Raw genomic sequence first — 13,175 nt, 5'->3', positions numbered from 1 at the left:
AGTGTGTGTGTGTGTGTGTGTGTGTGTGTGTGTGCATGTGTGGGTGTGTGTGTGTGTGTGTGTGTGTGTGTGTGTGAGACAGCGAGTGAGGGGGGTGAGAGAGGGGGTGGAGTCTGTTTGCTCCCTTTATCTGAGAGAGTGAGAAAAAGAGAGAAAGGATGGGGAACTGGATGGAGGAATGGATGTGGGAAGGAGAAAAATATTTACAAAGCAGCACATAAAAGAAGCACACTGCCAAGTGAGTAAGTAAACAAAACACTGTTGTCACAGAGACAGGAGGAGAGAAGGAGACCAGAAAGTGAGTGGGAGATAGTTTTTTATTTAAGAGGTTCAAAAACAGAGAGAGAAAGCCAGGGACAGTCGACAAGGGGGAGTGAGAGAGAGAGAAGGAGGTGGAAAAATTAATAAACAAGTTATCTGGTCTTTAAAACAATTGTCTAGACATGTCTACCGATGTCCGTTCCAGCTCTTCTCTAATGCCTCACACAGATTTCTGCAAGGCCACCTGGCAGACTGTTTCTCAAAATGTGGCATCCCCTGCATGTCTGAACACTGTGCATTTTTCAAGTCATGGCATGTAAGAGTCATTTTTTAAGATCTCTCTCAGTTCTGCCTTTTATGGAAAATGAGTATAATTCGATCTCTCATACACACTCCTCGCCTCAAAGGGCTGCTCATTCAGACAGTATGTAGGCTCCCACTTATACACACATACAAACACAGAGCTGAAGGTCCCTCTGGTCCACGCACACCCCTCACTGGTCTGGCTGCAGCACTGCCTCTTGTTAATGGGCTTTCATGCCCCACTTCACTGCAATGAGTAAGACTTCAGTAGACTCTTGCAGGGTGATGCTGCCTGTAGGCTTGACACAGTTACATGGCCCCATTCCCAGCCAGTCGGGGGCCTTTACCCCAAGGTTGTGTGCTGCGAGGGGCTGATGTACAGAAGGTAAAGTGAAGCAAGAATGGATCATGTATAACTGTATAATTTTTAGAACTGAAATGATTAGTTGATGAATTGATTAGTCAATCACCAGAAAATGATCTGCAACTTTGATGTACATTTAATCAAAAATAGTTTATCACTCCACATTAAAAATAATTGGTTCTAGCTAGTCAAGGGTATGTATTTTTGGTTCTTTAGTTCTAGTTATACGTTTGGGCCCTGGGTACATGAATTCTTTTTTTTTTTTTGCTATTTATCAACATTTTATAGACCAAATAAATTAATAAACTAAAAAAAAATTATTAGGAAACCATGAAAATAATTTTGTTGTAGCCCTCTTTTTCAGTTGGTGTTGCAAAAATCTAAAATCAACAAGTGGGATTTGAGTTCCCTTAACAACTACACTCTTAAAATAACAGCAAAAACCCATAATTTTAGAAGTGTCTTCTTTAGAACAGCAATGTAAAAGGAATTCCTCTAAGAGGTCAGTATTCTTTTGCATCTTTACATGTGTTCAGCAGCAGCCACAGAAAACAAAAACAAGCTCTGGTTTTTGACTTCTGGCTCTATTTCAGTGTTTCAAAGTGCTGTTTAGCACCACAGTCCACAGTGTGTACTGTAACTGCACAATTAACGGAGGTGTTGCCATGGTGCATAAAATGAAATGGAGTTTCCACAGTGCAGAAGTGGATACCAGACCAAACACCAGACAAACCTCTCACACTTCCACTTCAGCACAGACGCTGCAGTTACATTAAATATTCACAACAACAAACTTGCTTTGACTTATGGCATCACAGGCACAAAAAGACAGCCTTTTTATGTTCAGAATTCAAGTCACACATTCCCTCACATGATGGACAACTTTATTTTCTTTTTACTTTATCACCCAAGTGACACTCATATTATTACTGCAGGAGAAGAGATGACATTGTAATAGAAAACCAGTAAAGGTCAACTCTTACATGACTCTCACACACTCAACCTTCCAAACTTTTCACACCACTAAGAGAGCAAAATATATACATTCAAGATGTGTCTATTATGGAGAATGGCAAGTAACATCATGGCACTTATCACACTAACAGTATTAGCAGTGGGCAAAACAAATCAGAGAGGGTGTAAGTTAGAAACTAATAAAACAAGTAAAACCACACATATCCTAACACATGCGTATGTACAGTAGAAACAATCATTAAGAAGTAAGGCAAATGCCAAAATGCAAACAAAACACTGCTAAGCTTAGAGAAGAAGTGCTTCTTCATGCATGTGCACACATCGACAAGATGCGACTGTACAAATACTGACATGACATTTAGAAGCACGTATATTATGCTATAACAGCGGATCACAATGCAACTAACAATATATACACATCATTTCAGACAGTTCTAAACAAATATATATAATAAAACACTTCTGTGCATAAACCATTGAAATAAATACATTTAATTTAGTGTTTTTATTCAGTATCACTGCATCTTGTTTTGATTGAAACATTGTTGGTTAATTATCAGTAGACTCAAATGTACTGCGGTACATCCCTCAGCTGACTGCCTAACACTGACAGACTTTTAATTTGATGTAACACTGTTTTAGAGATTGTATTTTAGTTCATGGTCTATGATCCATTAACTTGTAGCTACATGCTGATACAAATGAGTTTGTACAGTGATGAATAAATGTATTTTCTTTAACGGTTTGAAGCCATGTACAGTACAGTAACACAATTAACCCCCTGAGTTTTTGTCTCTAACTGCTGTAATCCATACTTTAAATGAATACAACCGTTTTTGTCATCCTGGTGGAGTGAAGCCATAAGAGACTGACAGTGATAGACTACAACTCAATCTCTTACATACAATCTTGTGAAATAACTTTCTTAAATATGCCTAAATTATATAAATACATTTTACACACCTGAAGAGGAGCGGGAGTGCTGCAGCACATCCCCTGTGTTTATTCTGTCTGCATAAGAAAACAATTCCTCCTGTCCTCTGGCAGTGTAGCACATCAGACAGTCTTTTTCTGGGTCAGGATTACATGCTCCCAAGCTGCTCTTTAAGTATGACCTCAATACTCAAAACCCTAAATCCTGCAACCTTTTAACACTAGGGGTTGTTGAAGACCTGGGGCTCAGCACTGAACATATGCTGAGCCTCTTAAACGCAGAGCTGGCACTGGGAATGTCAACAAAAATTAAGCACTGATTCAGTTAAGTTTGGCCCATGTTTAGAGCAGGATTACAAGAAATTCTCTCAATTATTATGGCAGGGAATCTTTCAAAAAACACTATTTAATTTTTTTAAAAGACACACTAAAAACATATATTAAATAAACTAAAATCCTACACCTACATTAACACACAGCTGTGACTGTTTTGTCTGTCTTGTACCCTGATTCTTACTTCTTTTCTCTAAAGATACTCATAGTTTCTGTGGAGGAAGATCCACCATGGGAACCTTTTCTGTGGGGGACATAGGTGGAGGATTTTTGCTGTCTGACGAGTCGATGATCACCTTCTCAGGGACAGTGGAGTGGTTGGGATTTCTGGCACTGTCAGCAAATCCCTGAGCAATGTCATCAAAGGTTCTTCCTCTGGTTTCTGGCACTCGCAAGAAGGTGAAGATGAAGAACAGGATGAGGAGGACCATGAAGATGATGAAGACGTATGAACCACAGAGTTCCTTAGAAAAAAAGACCGGTGTTTGGTATGAGACAAACTGCAAGATAATTATATTTGTACATTTCATCATTTACTGTAAGTGTAGCAAATATGTCCATACCTGCAGTTTAGGGAAACTCAACCCAACCAGGAAGTTGGCGGCCCAATTGGAGAAACCAGAGACGGCCATGGCAGCAGGTCGGGGCCCCTGGGAGAAGAGCTCAGCCACAATGAACCAGGGGATGGGACCTGGACCCATCTCAAAACTGGCAACAAAGCCAAACACAGCTACAATGGCCAGGTAGCTTAGAGACTGGTTGGTGTCCTGCTCAGAGAGAGAAATGGACAAAAAAACTGAGAATGAGGAAAAAATGTAGAATGAACAAAATGTTCTTGTGAATTACAGCAATGGATACTCACCACTAATGCAAGCGAGATAGTCATAATGAGGGCACAAATGGCCATTCCAGCCAGTCCAGTCATATGCAATGTCCTTCGCCCTGCCCGTTCAACCAGGAACAGCTGGTGTCCAAAGAATAAACATGATTGATCAATAATCTATGAAATATAAAAGACACATGCCCTATACTGCACCACCAAGCATGCCCTCAGATACTTACAGAGACAACAGTAAACACAGTGTTGACAACTCCAGCTCCTATGGTGGCATAAACGGGTTGAGTTACACCAGCTTTTTCAAATATGCTCGTGGAGTAGTAAAAGACCTGAAAGCAGAGAAGGAAGAGTTGGTTACTGTTAATTTCACTGAAAAAAATGGTTCAGTCTTTAAAACAGCATGATCACATAAGTGTGAATTTAAAAAAAATATGCTTGAATAATCTTTTTGGCCACACTGGGGCAGAGCACTAAGCTTTAAACATTGGCATATTATCACCCTATATAGCTGATACGGCTAAGTTAGCATTCACTCTGAACGTTGTGACTAGTGTTAGGTATTTTTAGTCAGTGCAAAGCTGGTAACAGAGACATCTCGGTTGACGTTTCTGTGTAGTATGGGGCTAGCCCAACCGAGGGGATATAATGTATAGGCCTGGTGGGTTCGGGGGCTTTCATCTTACATCTGCCTGCGAGCAGTTTGGAGGTGCAAGATGCCTGAGCGTATAATGTTAATTTTACCTGTGTTCATGGAATAAATCAGTACTGTTTTGTAGTTACTTGGACTGTCTCGTCTCTCAGAGTCAGTATAGTAAAAAGTACCGGGTACAACACTAGCAAACTGGCAAATCACTCTCTTTTAGCTTTGTCTTGGCCTTGGCCAACTTCACATGAAGATGTTTAATAGTTGCTAAATGCTCCACTGTGTTCACAAGTTGTGAACTTTGTCTGATGTCTGATGTTGATTTGCGCTTCTCTCTGCCTACTGCAGCTGGAGACAAGATTGATGAGAAAAATAACAGTGAACTAAAGCAGTAATCATAAATTAGGATCGCACTCAGTGGCAAGAAGTCACTTGATTCTGCTAGAAGACAGAACAATGCACACTGATAAAGGCTGGATGGCCGAAAACACCATCTTCTTGCAGAACAAAGTGATTTCTTGCCATAGAGTGTGATCCTAATTTACGATTATTAAATAATACTACTGGGATTACACACTAATTTTTCCTGAGCATGGCTGTATCTGTACATAATAATGAATTAAAACAGAAGAGCTGCTCTTCCAGCAAGTGACCCATGAATGTTAATGTATCTCTCAGAGAGCTCAATCAGCTTTGCTGTGGTTGTTTTGTCAGATGCAGTAACCACTAACATATTTAGTCAGTCTGGTTGCATGACCTTATTAACAAAATACCTATTAAATACCGCTGTGCATGTGTCCTTCCATTGACCCTCAGAGGCCCAAATTATTCCATTCAATCTAACATTGCCTGGAGCCAAGAGGTATCTTTTGTCAGGTGCTTATCTGAGACATCTTTATCATTTCAGTTTTCTTTGTATCATTTAATGATTCATGTTTGAGGTTAAAGATTGCCCTTTTACTTCATGTAGACTGACATTAGTTAATTAGATCCTTGTGACTAAGGCCCGTTATAGGATAGCTGTCCATACTTACAGCGTTGATGCCAGACAGTTGTTGAGAGAGCTGGAGGATGATAGCAATAATGATTGGTTGACGGTAATTTGGGGACCGGAAAAGTTCAAGGATGGTCACTTTTTTTTCCATGGCCATCTTCATCCCTTCTTCCTTCATCTCTTGAATATCATCATCCACATCTTCACTGCCACGCAGGCGCACCAGTGCTACATGAAGAAGAAGGGATTGATGAACAGAGAAGAAGTAAGTACAGTATTATGCAGAATGAGATATCCAGTAAAGAAAGGCTGGAAGGGTCTTAGAACCCGATTTTGCATGGTAACATTATAAGGAAACACAGGGCCACCTCATTTAGAGGTCTCACTTCAATCCACAAATCATAAAAATTCACGAGTCATTCAAGATTCAGTCTCATTAAAACCTTATGATGCCATCTTGTTGGCTCCATGTAAATTGTCTCCATACCAACCTTTTCTTGCTTCCTCCTCCCGATTGAGGACAATGATCAGGTAACGGGGGCTTTCAGGGCAGAAAGGCAACATGATGCTCTGTAATATGGCAGGCAGGATGGTCAGAGCCAGCAGCAGAGGCCATAGAGTGTCTGAGCCCAGCAGAAACTCCAGACCAAAGATCTAAAATACAGATGCAACACAGGACAAAGTAGTAAGTAATTAAGTCAATTTATTCCTGTTACATGAAGTTTTTCTATTTGTAACCGTGATAATGCAGGTGACAGGCAGGTGCAGAATAGCTGCAGTGAAGTCCATCAAATTGAAAACAAGCACAGCTCCTCTCCAGCACACCATGCTTCATTCAGTGTTTTAGATGTTCAGTGTTTTGATGAGGTTAAAAAAAACAGGGTGTACTGCAGAAGAGTTGTGCCAGATGAAATTCAAAACTGATAGTCTGTATTATTATCCAACAGTATGCAGGTTTTGCACAGCCTGACATAAAAATAACAATGACATAATCACCACATCACATTATCACTGTGTACCTGTGCCACCAGGATGCCAATAACTACACCCAGCTGATGCAGTGTGCCGAAGGCTCCTCGGACAGCGGTGGGCGAGATCTCACCCAGGTACATGGGTGTCAACCCCGTGCATAGACCACAGAACACACCGATGACCAAACGGCCAATAATAATCATCTCAAAGGACTGACACAGAGCTGAAAATCCCATCAGACTACCGCCGAGTAGAGCAAGGGCATTAGACAGCAGCATGGACTTACGCCTGGGCAGGAAGGAGGGAAGGATACAGTTAGGAATGATAAGTTTAAGCACTTATCCAGCCAGTGTTTATTATTGTTGACAACTGGCTCAACTATAAATCAATTTTCAAAGTTGCTGAAACATGTTTTATTGATTCACTAATCAAATAATCATAAAGGAAATGTTTAGTTTTTTGCTGATATTAGTCACAATTGTTAAAAGTGTACTTATCAGATGATTTATTATTTGTCATCTTGTATTAACTCATTTACTGCAGCACAGTGTTTCTTCCAGATATGCTCACCTGCCAAATTTGTTGACCATGGCTCCGACAGAGAAGGACCCGATCATGCCTCCCACACTGAAGATGGCCACAGCAAAACTCCACAACATAGTTATCGTTCCTTCACTGAAATGTTCCCCGTACCGCTCCGATGACGTATTGAAAAACCTTCGAAGTTTCTGTCAAACAACAGAAAAGGGTGTGAAGGTCAGAAGTGTCTGCTTTTAGGAAAGTATTTGTTTTTATGATTCATGATGAAAACAGCTGAATTAAGGTCAAACAGATTTGGCAGAGTTTGTGCTTGATGTGTGTTTTGCAGTGTTAGCCACATCCACATGGGGGTAGTGTAGGTTTTAGCATTATCATGCCGTGTTTTACTACTGTGTACACAAATGAAATCAGGCACACAAAAAACCTCATAAGTCTTATTTAAGTCAGAACAGACCTACTTACAAAATCACACCAGATAAAACAGAATAAAAGTGTTCACAGAAAGTGTGTTTAACTGCATGTCACTGTAGAAGATTACTACAATATTAATATCAGAAAAAAAGACAAGACTTATTGCATCTATTATTAATGTTCATCTCTGCAATCTTAAAACATGGAAACATGAAGTGTCTATTACAAGAATTCATCCAGATGTGAGACACACCTGCTCTGGTGCATTGATGACCCCAGTGTTGTAGCCAAACTGTAGCGAACCAATGACTGCTGTTAAAACACAGTAGAGAAGGTAAGGAGTAATCTTCTTCTTTGGCTGATCAGAGAGAAAAACACAAAGAGATACAAAAGATTAGGACAATGTGAGATCATGCTCTCAGTTTGTGTGGTGAACATGGCAATCTGTTGGCTTACAAAGCTTTTCTTGTTTATGGCGACACTTGTGATTACACACAATGAGCCTTTCTTCATGCTCGCCCCCCCACCCCCGTTTTCTTTCTGCATTAGCATCTGCAGCTAGGTGTTACAACACTGCACTGGCTCAGTGGTGTTTCTCAGCTAAGTACCTAAAGACACCCTGAGAGAATGAGACTGAATGCTGTTGTCAGTGTCTCTCTTCTTCTTTTTTTACTGCTGGTTTCAGAAGTAACAGAAATAGGATAATTGGTTTTACTCAAGTTGCAGTTCCAGTTATGTGGAGGCACAAATCCCCAGTGAAACTTTCACTTTGACTGAAGAACTAGCACTAAATCTTTTTCATATTTACTGTAATTCTTCAACCCTCTAAGAGCTTTTGCTAAGCTTATTATTTGTATCTAGAGTCTAATGGTCAGGGGCTAATGTCCAAATATGCACATTACTGAACGAAAATCCAGTTTGATCCATCTATTTTCAAACTTTGCTTCTGTTTCAACACTAACTCAACTATTGAACATCAATGCAACATTTATGGTGCAAATTAATACATTATTTTGTGCAATATTTAATCACACTCAAGTCAGAAAGAGACATCTAGCAACAAATGAGCTTTGTCCCATTGTTTTATCACACTGTACGTGCTATCACTATCTGCGCAGATAAAACAAAAAATTCCTGAAACATGGTGAAACAGCATGCTCATTGTGGTTGTGAGCAACCTGCCTCTATATGGACAGCATTTTAAAATCAAAAGAGCAATTTAAGGAGTCTTCCTCTCCCGAAACAGTCTGTTCTTTCATCTGCTCAGCAACCTCCCTTTTCTGATTTCTGAGTTTCGCCAGAAGACCTAAGGTTCCTTATTGACTACAAAACCAACAAAAATGTGTTTTAAATACATGAATTTGTGAGTGCAGCTACCAGGTGACCAAAACCACCACATGGCCCCGAATGAGCCAACACATAGGAAGACAGTGATGAATTACTTGAAATAATGATGCTGGACTGATACCAGAAAGTAGGTGTTTCTCAGTGAGATAATATGGCCTGAAACAAGCTTAACTAAACATTAGTGTTACATCTGTGACAGATAGCAATCTGGGTGTTTCACACAGGAAATGCTGCCTACAGCAGGAAGGAGGAAATACAAAGTGCACGTAATAACTTTAAAAAATAATAGAGAGGAAAAGCAAGCTAATATAACATGTTAACATGTTAAATGTGTTATTTTGAAAAAGAAACTAAAACATAGGCATGCCATCTTTGACATTTGCTACAAGATGTCCTCTGCAGCAGTAGAACAGAAGCTGTAGCACAGCCTATCTGCAAAACTGCATATGGGTATGTGGTTTCATGGTGCATTTGATATAGGCATGTCGATGTCATGTCAGCAAGGACATGCTACTGGTCAGTAAGAAAACAGACTGTACATTATATCAACTGCTTTTTAAAAAAGCATATCAAATTAGGGAGCAGCCAAATGAGTAAGGAGCATTATGCATGATATGAGCAACAAGCAGCTGACTCTGAGGTTGTTTCAAGGCATGGGGTTGCACAGGTATGTGTTTGTTACATGGGTTACTTGTTAAATCAGCAGACAAAAACATAATGTGTTCAATTTGTACAGCTGCACTCTACCATATCCAGGACTTTATCAGAAAACAAATATACTGGTTCAAATTTGAATTTGACATTGAACTTATTCTATGACATTGCTATAGAACAAATTTAAGATCATTGTTACGCTGAAGTGATTACTCTAGAAATGTGAATATTGACAATTCAAATCTACTAAGATAAGCTTGATGTACTCAGAACTGGATCTTGTAGTGAGAGGGTTTTCTTACAGTAACTGCTGTTTCCAAGGTCAAGAATTTCCTCCATGAATTAAATAACTCATTACCTAATGTCTTTCAACAGTACAAAAACTTCATCATTTCATCATCTCTCGCAATATGACGCTGCCTTTTTTCTCTTTAACGGTCCCCAACCTCTCTAACTTACTCAATATTCACAACCCCAGTTTAGAAACTTGACTTTCACAGCAATACATTTATAACTTTTCTTTTCAGTACACTACATCCAAAAGGAAAACTGTTTATGAAAGAAAAACATATTTGGTTATGTTCATTTTGTGCAGGCAGAGTTTCAGTTACATTTCTTATGATGAGAAAATGTAGTATATTTAGATTTGATTAATTTGATTAACATTAAATCTCTTGTTTTCCTTTGTCCAGATCCTTCTTTGCTGTGGTACTATTACCTTTTCTCAGCTCTCTAAGCATGTACAAGTAAAAACAAAAAAGACGAACACTCAAGTTCTAACTTGCCACCCAACAATCCCAGTCTCATTCTATCTGAATCATGCCCTGAGTTGCTTGACTCTCAACCCCAATTCCTGCTCTTTCCAGAAAGGAAAAACACAGAATTGCCACGCTGTGACTTGCAAATACCACACTCTTATTCATTATGAGGTGCTGGCATAAAAAGCAAGGTCAGGCTGACACTCATTGTCAGAAAGTACTGGGAATCATAGCAGAAAACAGCAACAAAAAGGTGTGTACGTCTGAGAAGAAACCAAATATGTGCAGCAGCATTATATGTGCAGGGTTTGACAGGTGAAAATGTTTTTCTTTAAGCTTAGAAAAATATCAGGTTTCAACACAAAACCAACTATCCAGCAGCACAAGTAAGAAATAACTATACTTACATTCTGATTCTCCATCCGCTCCATCTTTGCTGCTTGTTAGAAGATGTTAACAAGAAAACCACTTCAGACCAGGAAGCTTCTGACAATGAGCTGGCTCCTTATGGACACACACTTCTGTGTAAGATGCCAGCAGAAAAACCTGGGGGTGGGGGTGTGGGGGGTGGTGGGGGGACAAGAGCCATATGTTATAACTTTGCAACACACATGTTTCAAGAAACTAAAAGTGTCAAACAGCTTATTCAAATAAAAAGTGCAGCTCTAATTGATATTGTGGAGCACTCTGCAGTCCAGACAACCAGGCTGTTTGCTCACTGAGTTCAGTTACAGAAGTTTTCCAGAGCTGAAGACTGTAATCACCCCCTTTTGTCTCCGCTCTTACCCTCGTATTCTGCTCTTTCCGATTTTTAGATCAAGAGAGAAAGGTGATGTAACTTTTTCTCTTCTAGTTAAATTACTGTCGCTTTGCTTGTTTTTTTTTCAGTACAAACATAAAGTCTTGGGCTACGTGCACTGTTTTTATTCTAATAAAGTGAGTATCATACCAAGTACATAGAATTTAGCAGCTATAATTAACTTGTGAAAATGAAAAGCATTTTTGACAGCACGAATGAATCGGTATGACGAATAAAAGTAAATGTTTACCGTTATGTGATGCGAGCCTTTGTGGATCCAGTGAAACAATGCTGTCCGACTCTGCTATGAGAAAAGTTAAGTCCTCCCTCCCCCTGTGCGCTTTTATAGAAAGAGGTATACACTACAAGTATAGAAGGCACGTCGCGCTCTTACTCATACTTCTTTGGAAGCTCTCCTTGCGCAAAAAGCGCAGGCGAAAATTTCCCGTTTAAAGGGGCTTCGGGGTTACTCGCCTCATGTCGTAAGCAGCGTAGTTACATTTCCGCTGACCAAATAAAGGGTGGACGTGCTCAGGCGCGCGTACACCGTGGAGTAGAGATGGTGAACAAGAGTCTCCGTGGCTCTGCTGACCGGTCGGCTGCCCACCGAGATTGAAGAACAAAAGGCCTGCTCATGCAGCAGTCATGAGACCGGGTCAGTGGGTGGCAAACAAACTGGGAGCCCTCTAATTCTTTATTTTCACAGCCCACCAAAATCCCAATTTGTTCTCCATAAAGATGTGAAGCACAGGACTATTTTTAAAGTGGGGAACTTATTCAGTTTTTAAATGTGTATCATATTTGGACAGGAAGTGCAGGCCTGAGTTTGATCTTGCTTTTTGGTGACAGTTTTGTTGGTCTATATAACATGCCAGTGTGCACATATTTAAAAAGCGTTATCTTTTGCTTCTTATATGTTACACAGACATCTTGTAACCCAATGTGTACATAATTTAAGGATCAATCTAAAAATAGTGAGAAGAAAATACTGCAGAAATCTGCTGATGCTTTTAGTACTTATGCAGGGATAAAAAATACATGTTTATTAATGTGTTGTGCTTACAGGACACTATAAAGTCATGTACTTCAAAACCAGAGTACTATATACACATTTTTGAAAAATAGATTCAGTACTCCAACAATCAAAACAAATGTCTTAATTTCACCTCAACTCTGTTCTGTCGGTGGTCAAGACAAAGACTGAAGTTGTTTCCAGTTTATTGTGACATTTAATTATGAAAACAGTGACATAGTCCAGTCAAATGTTAGAAATTGAGCTAGGTTCTAAAATCTGTACACAGTGAATTCTTAACCAAATGAATAGAAATTTGATCCTATTTTGGTGCTGACATCAAAATGAAATACAAATCATTTTAGGCTCATATTTTATCACAGCAGCCAAGACGCAGTACAAAGAGCCTTCCCTGGTAGACTAGTGGTAAAAGTGCAGTGCTCTTGCCACTGCGGCCTGGGTTCAAATTAGGGTTGCGTCAGGAAGGGCATACGGCGTAAAACACGTGCCAAATGTCAACATGTCAGTGTGACGATTCGCTGTGGTGGCCCCTAAACGGGAAAAGCTGAAAGTGACTTTCGTAGCCAAGAGGCAGTAGAGACAGAAGCTGAATGGCTTCTATTCTACTGCTGACTCCGGACGGATGTGACAAGACCTGCAGCACATCACAGACTACAGGACCACCACCACCAGCATCATCAGCTAGACACCCGCCGGGGGAACACCTAGCGACAACACAGAGAGGAGGCACACACACACACACACACACACACACACACACACAGAGAGAGACCGCCCAACCCCCCCACTGCCCCTCCACTAACTGTGCGCACAGTCCTGAGGAAGATCAACCCCCACACAGCAGCAGCAACAGACAACATCCCTGGGAGGGTTCTCGGGGCATGTGCCAATGAGCTGGCCTGATGTTCTCACCACCATCTTCAACCTCTCCCTCAGCCAGAGCATCGTTCCCACCGGCTTTAAGACCACAACCATTGTCCCCCTTCCCAAGAAGAGCCCGGTCACCTGCCTGAATGA

General features: G+C 40.4%; 1 protein-coding gene across 1 annotated transcript; it reads right to left on the bottom strand.

Moving 5' to 3' along the window:
* Positions 1-1,525: 1,525 nt before the first annotated feature.
* slc2a3b (solute carrier family 2 member 3b) lies at positions 1,526-11,673 on the bottom strand. The gene is made up of 11 exons (XM_020617668.1): positions 11,376-11,673; positions 10,734-10,872; positions 7,821-7,925; positions 7,187-7,344; positions 6,664-6,904; positions 6,136-6,298; positions 5,685-5,872; positions 4,232-4,336; positions 4,032-4,133; positions 3,733-3,936; positions 1,526-3,633 (listed from the first exon to the last, which is right to left on the bottom strand). Exons 2-11 carry the CDS (start codon positions 10,755-10,757, stop codon positions 3,373-3,375), a joined length of 1,551 nt encoding a protein of 516 aa, XP_020473324.1. The 5' UTR covers positions 10,758-10,872; positions 11,376-11,673; the 3' UTR covers positions 1,526-3,372.
* Positions 11,674-13,175: the final 1,502 nt, after the last annotated feature.

The sequence above is a fragment of the Monopterus albus genome, unplaced genomic scaffold (assembly GCF_001952655.1).
Source record: "Monopterus albus unplaced genomic scaffold, M_albus_1.0 scaffold192.1, whole genome shotgun sequence".
Lineage (NCBI taxonomy): Eukaryota > Metazoa > Chordata > Actinopteri > Synbranchiformes > Synbranchidae > Monopterus > Monopterus albus.
Note: the sequence above shows the minus strand (reverse complement) of the source record. Positions and strands in the feature narration are given on the sequence as shown.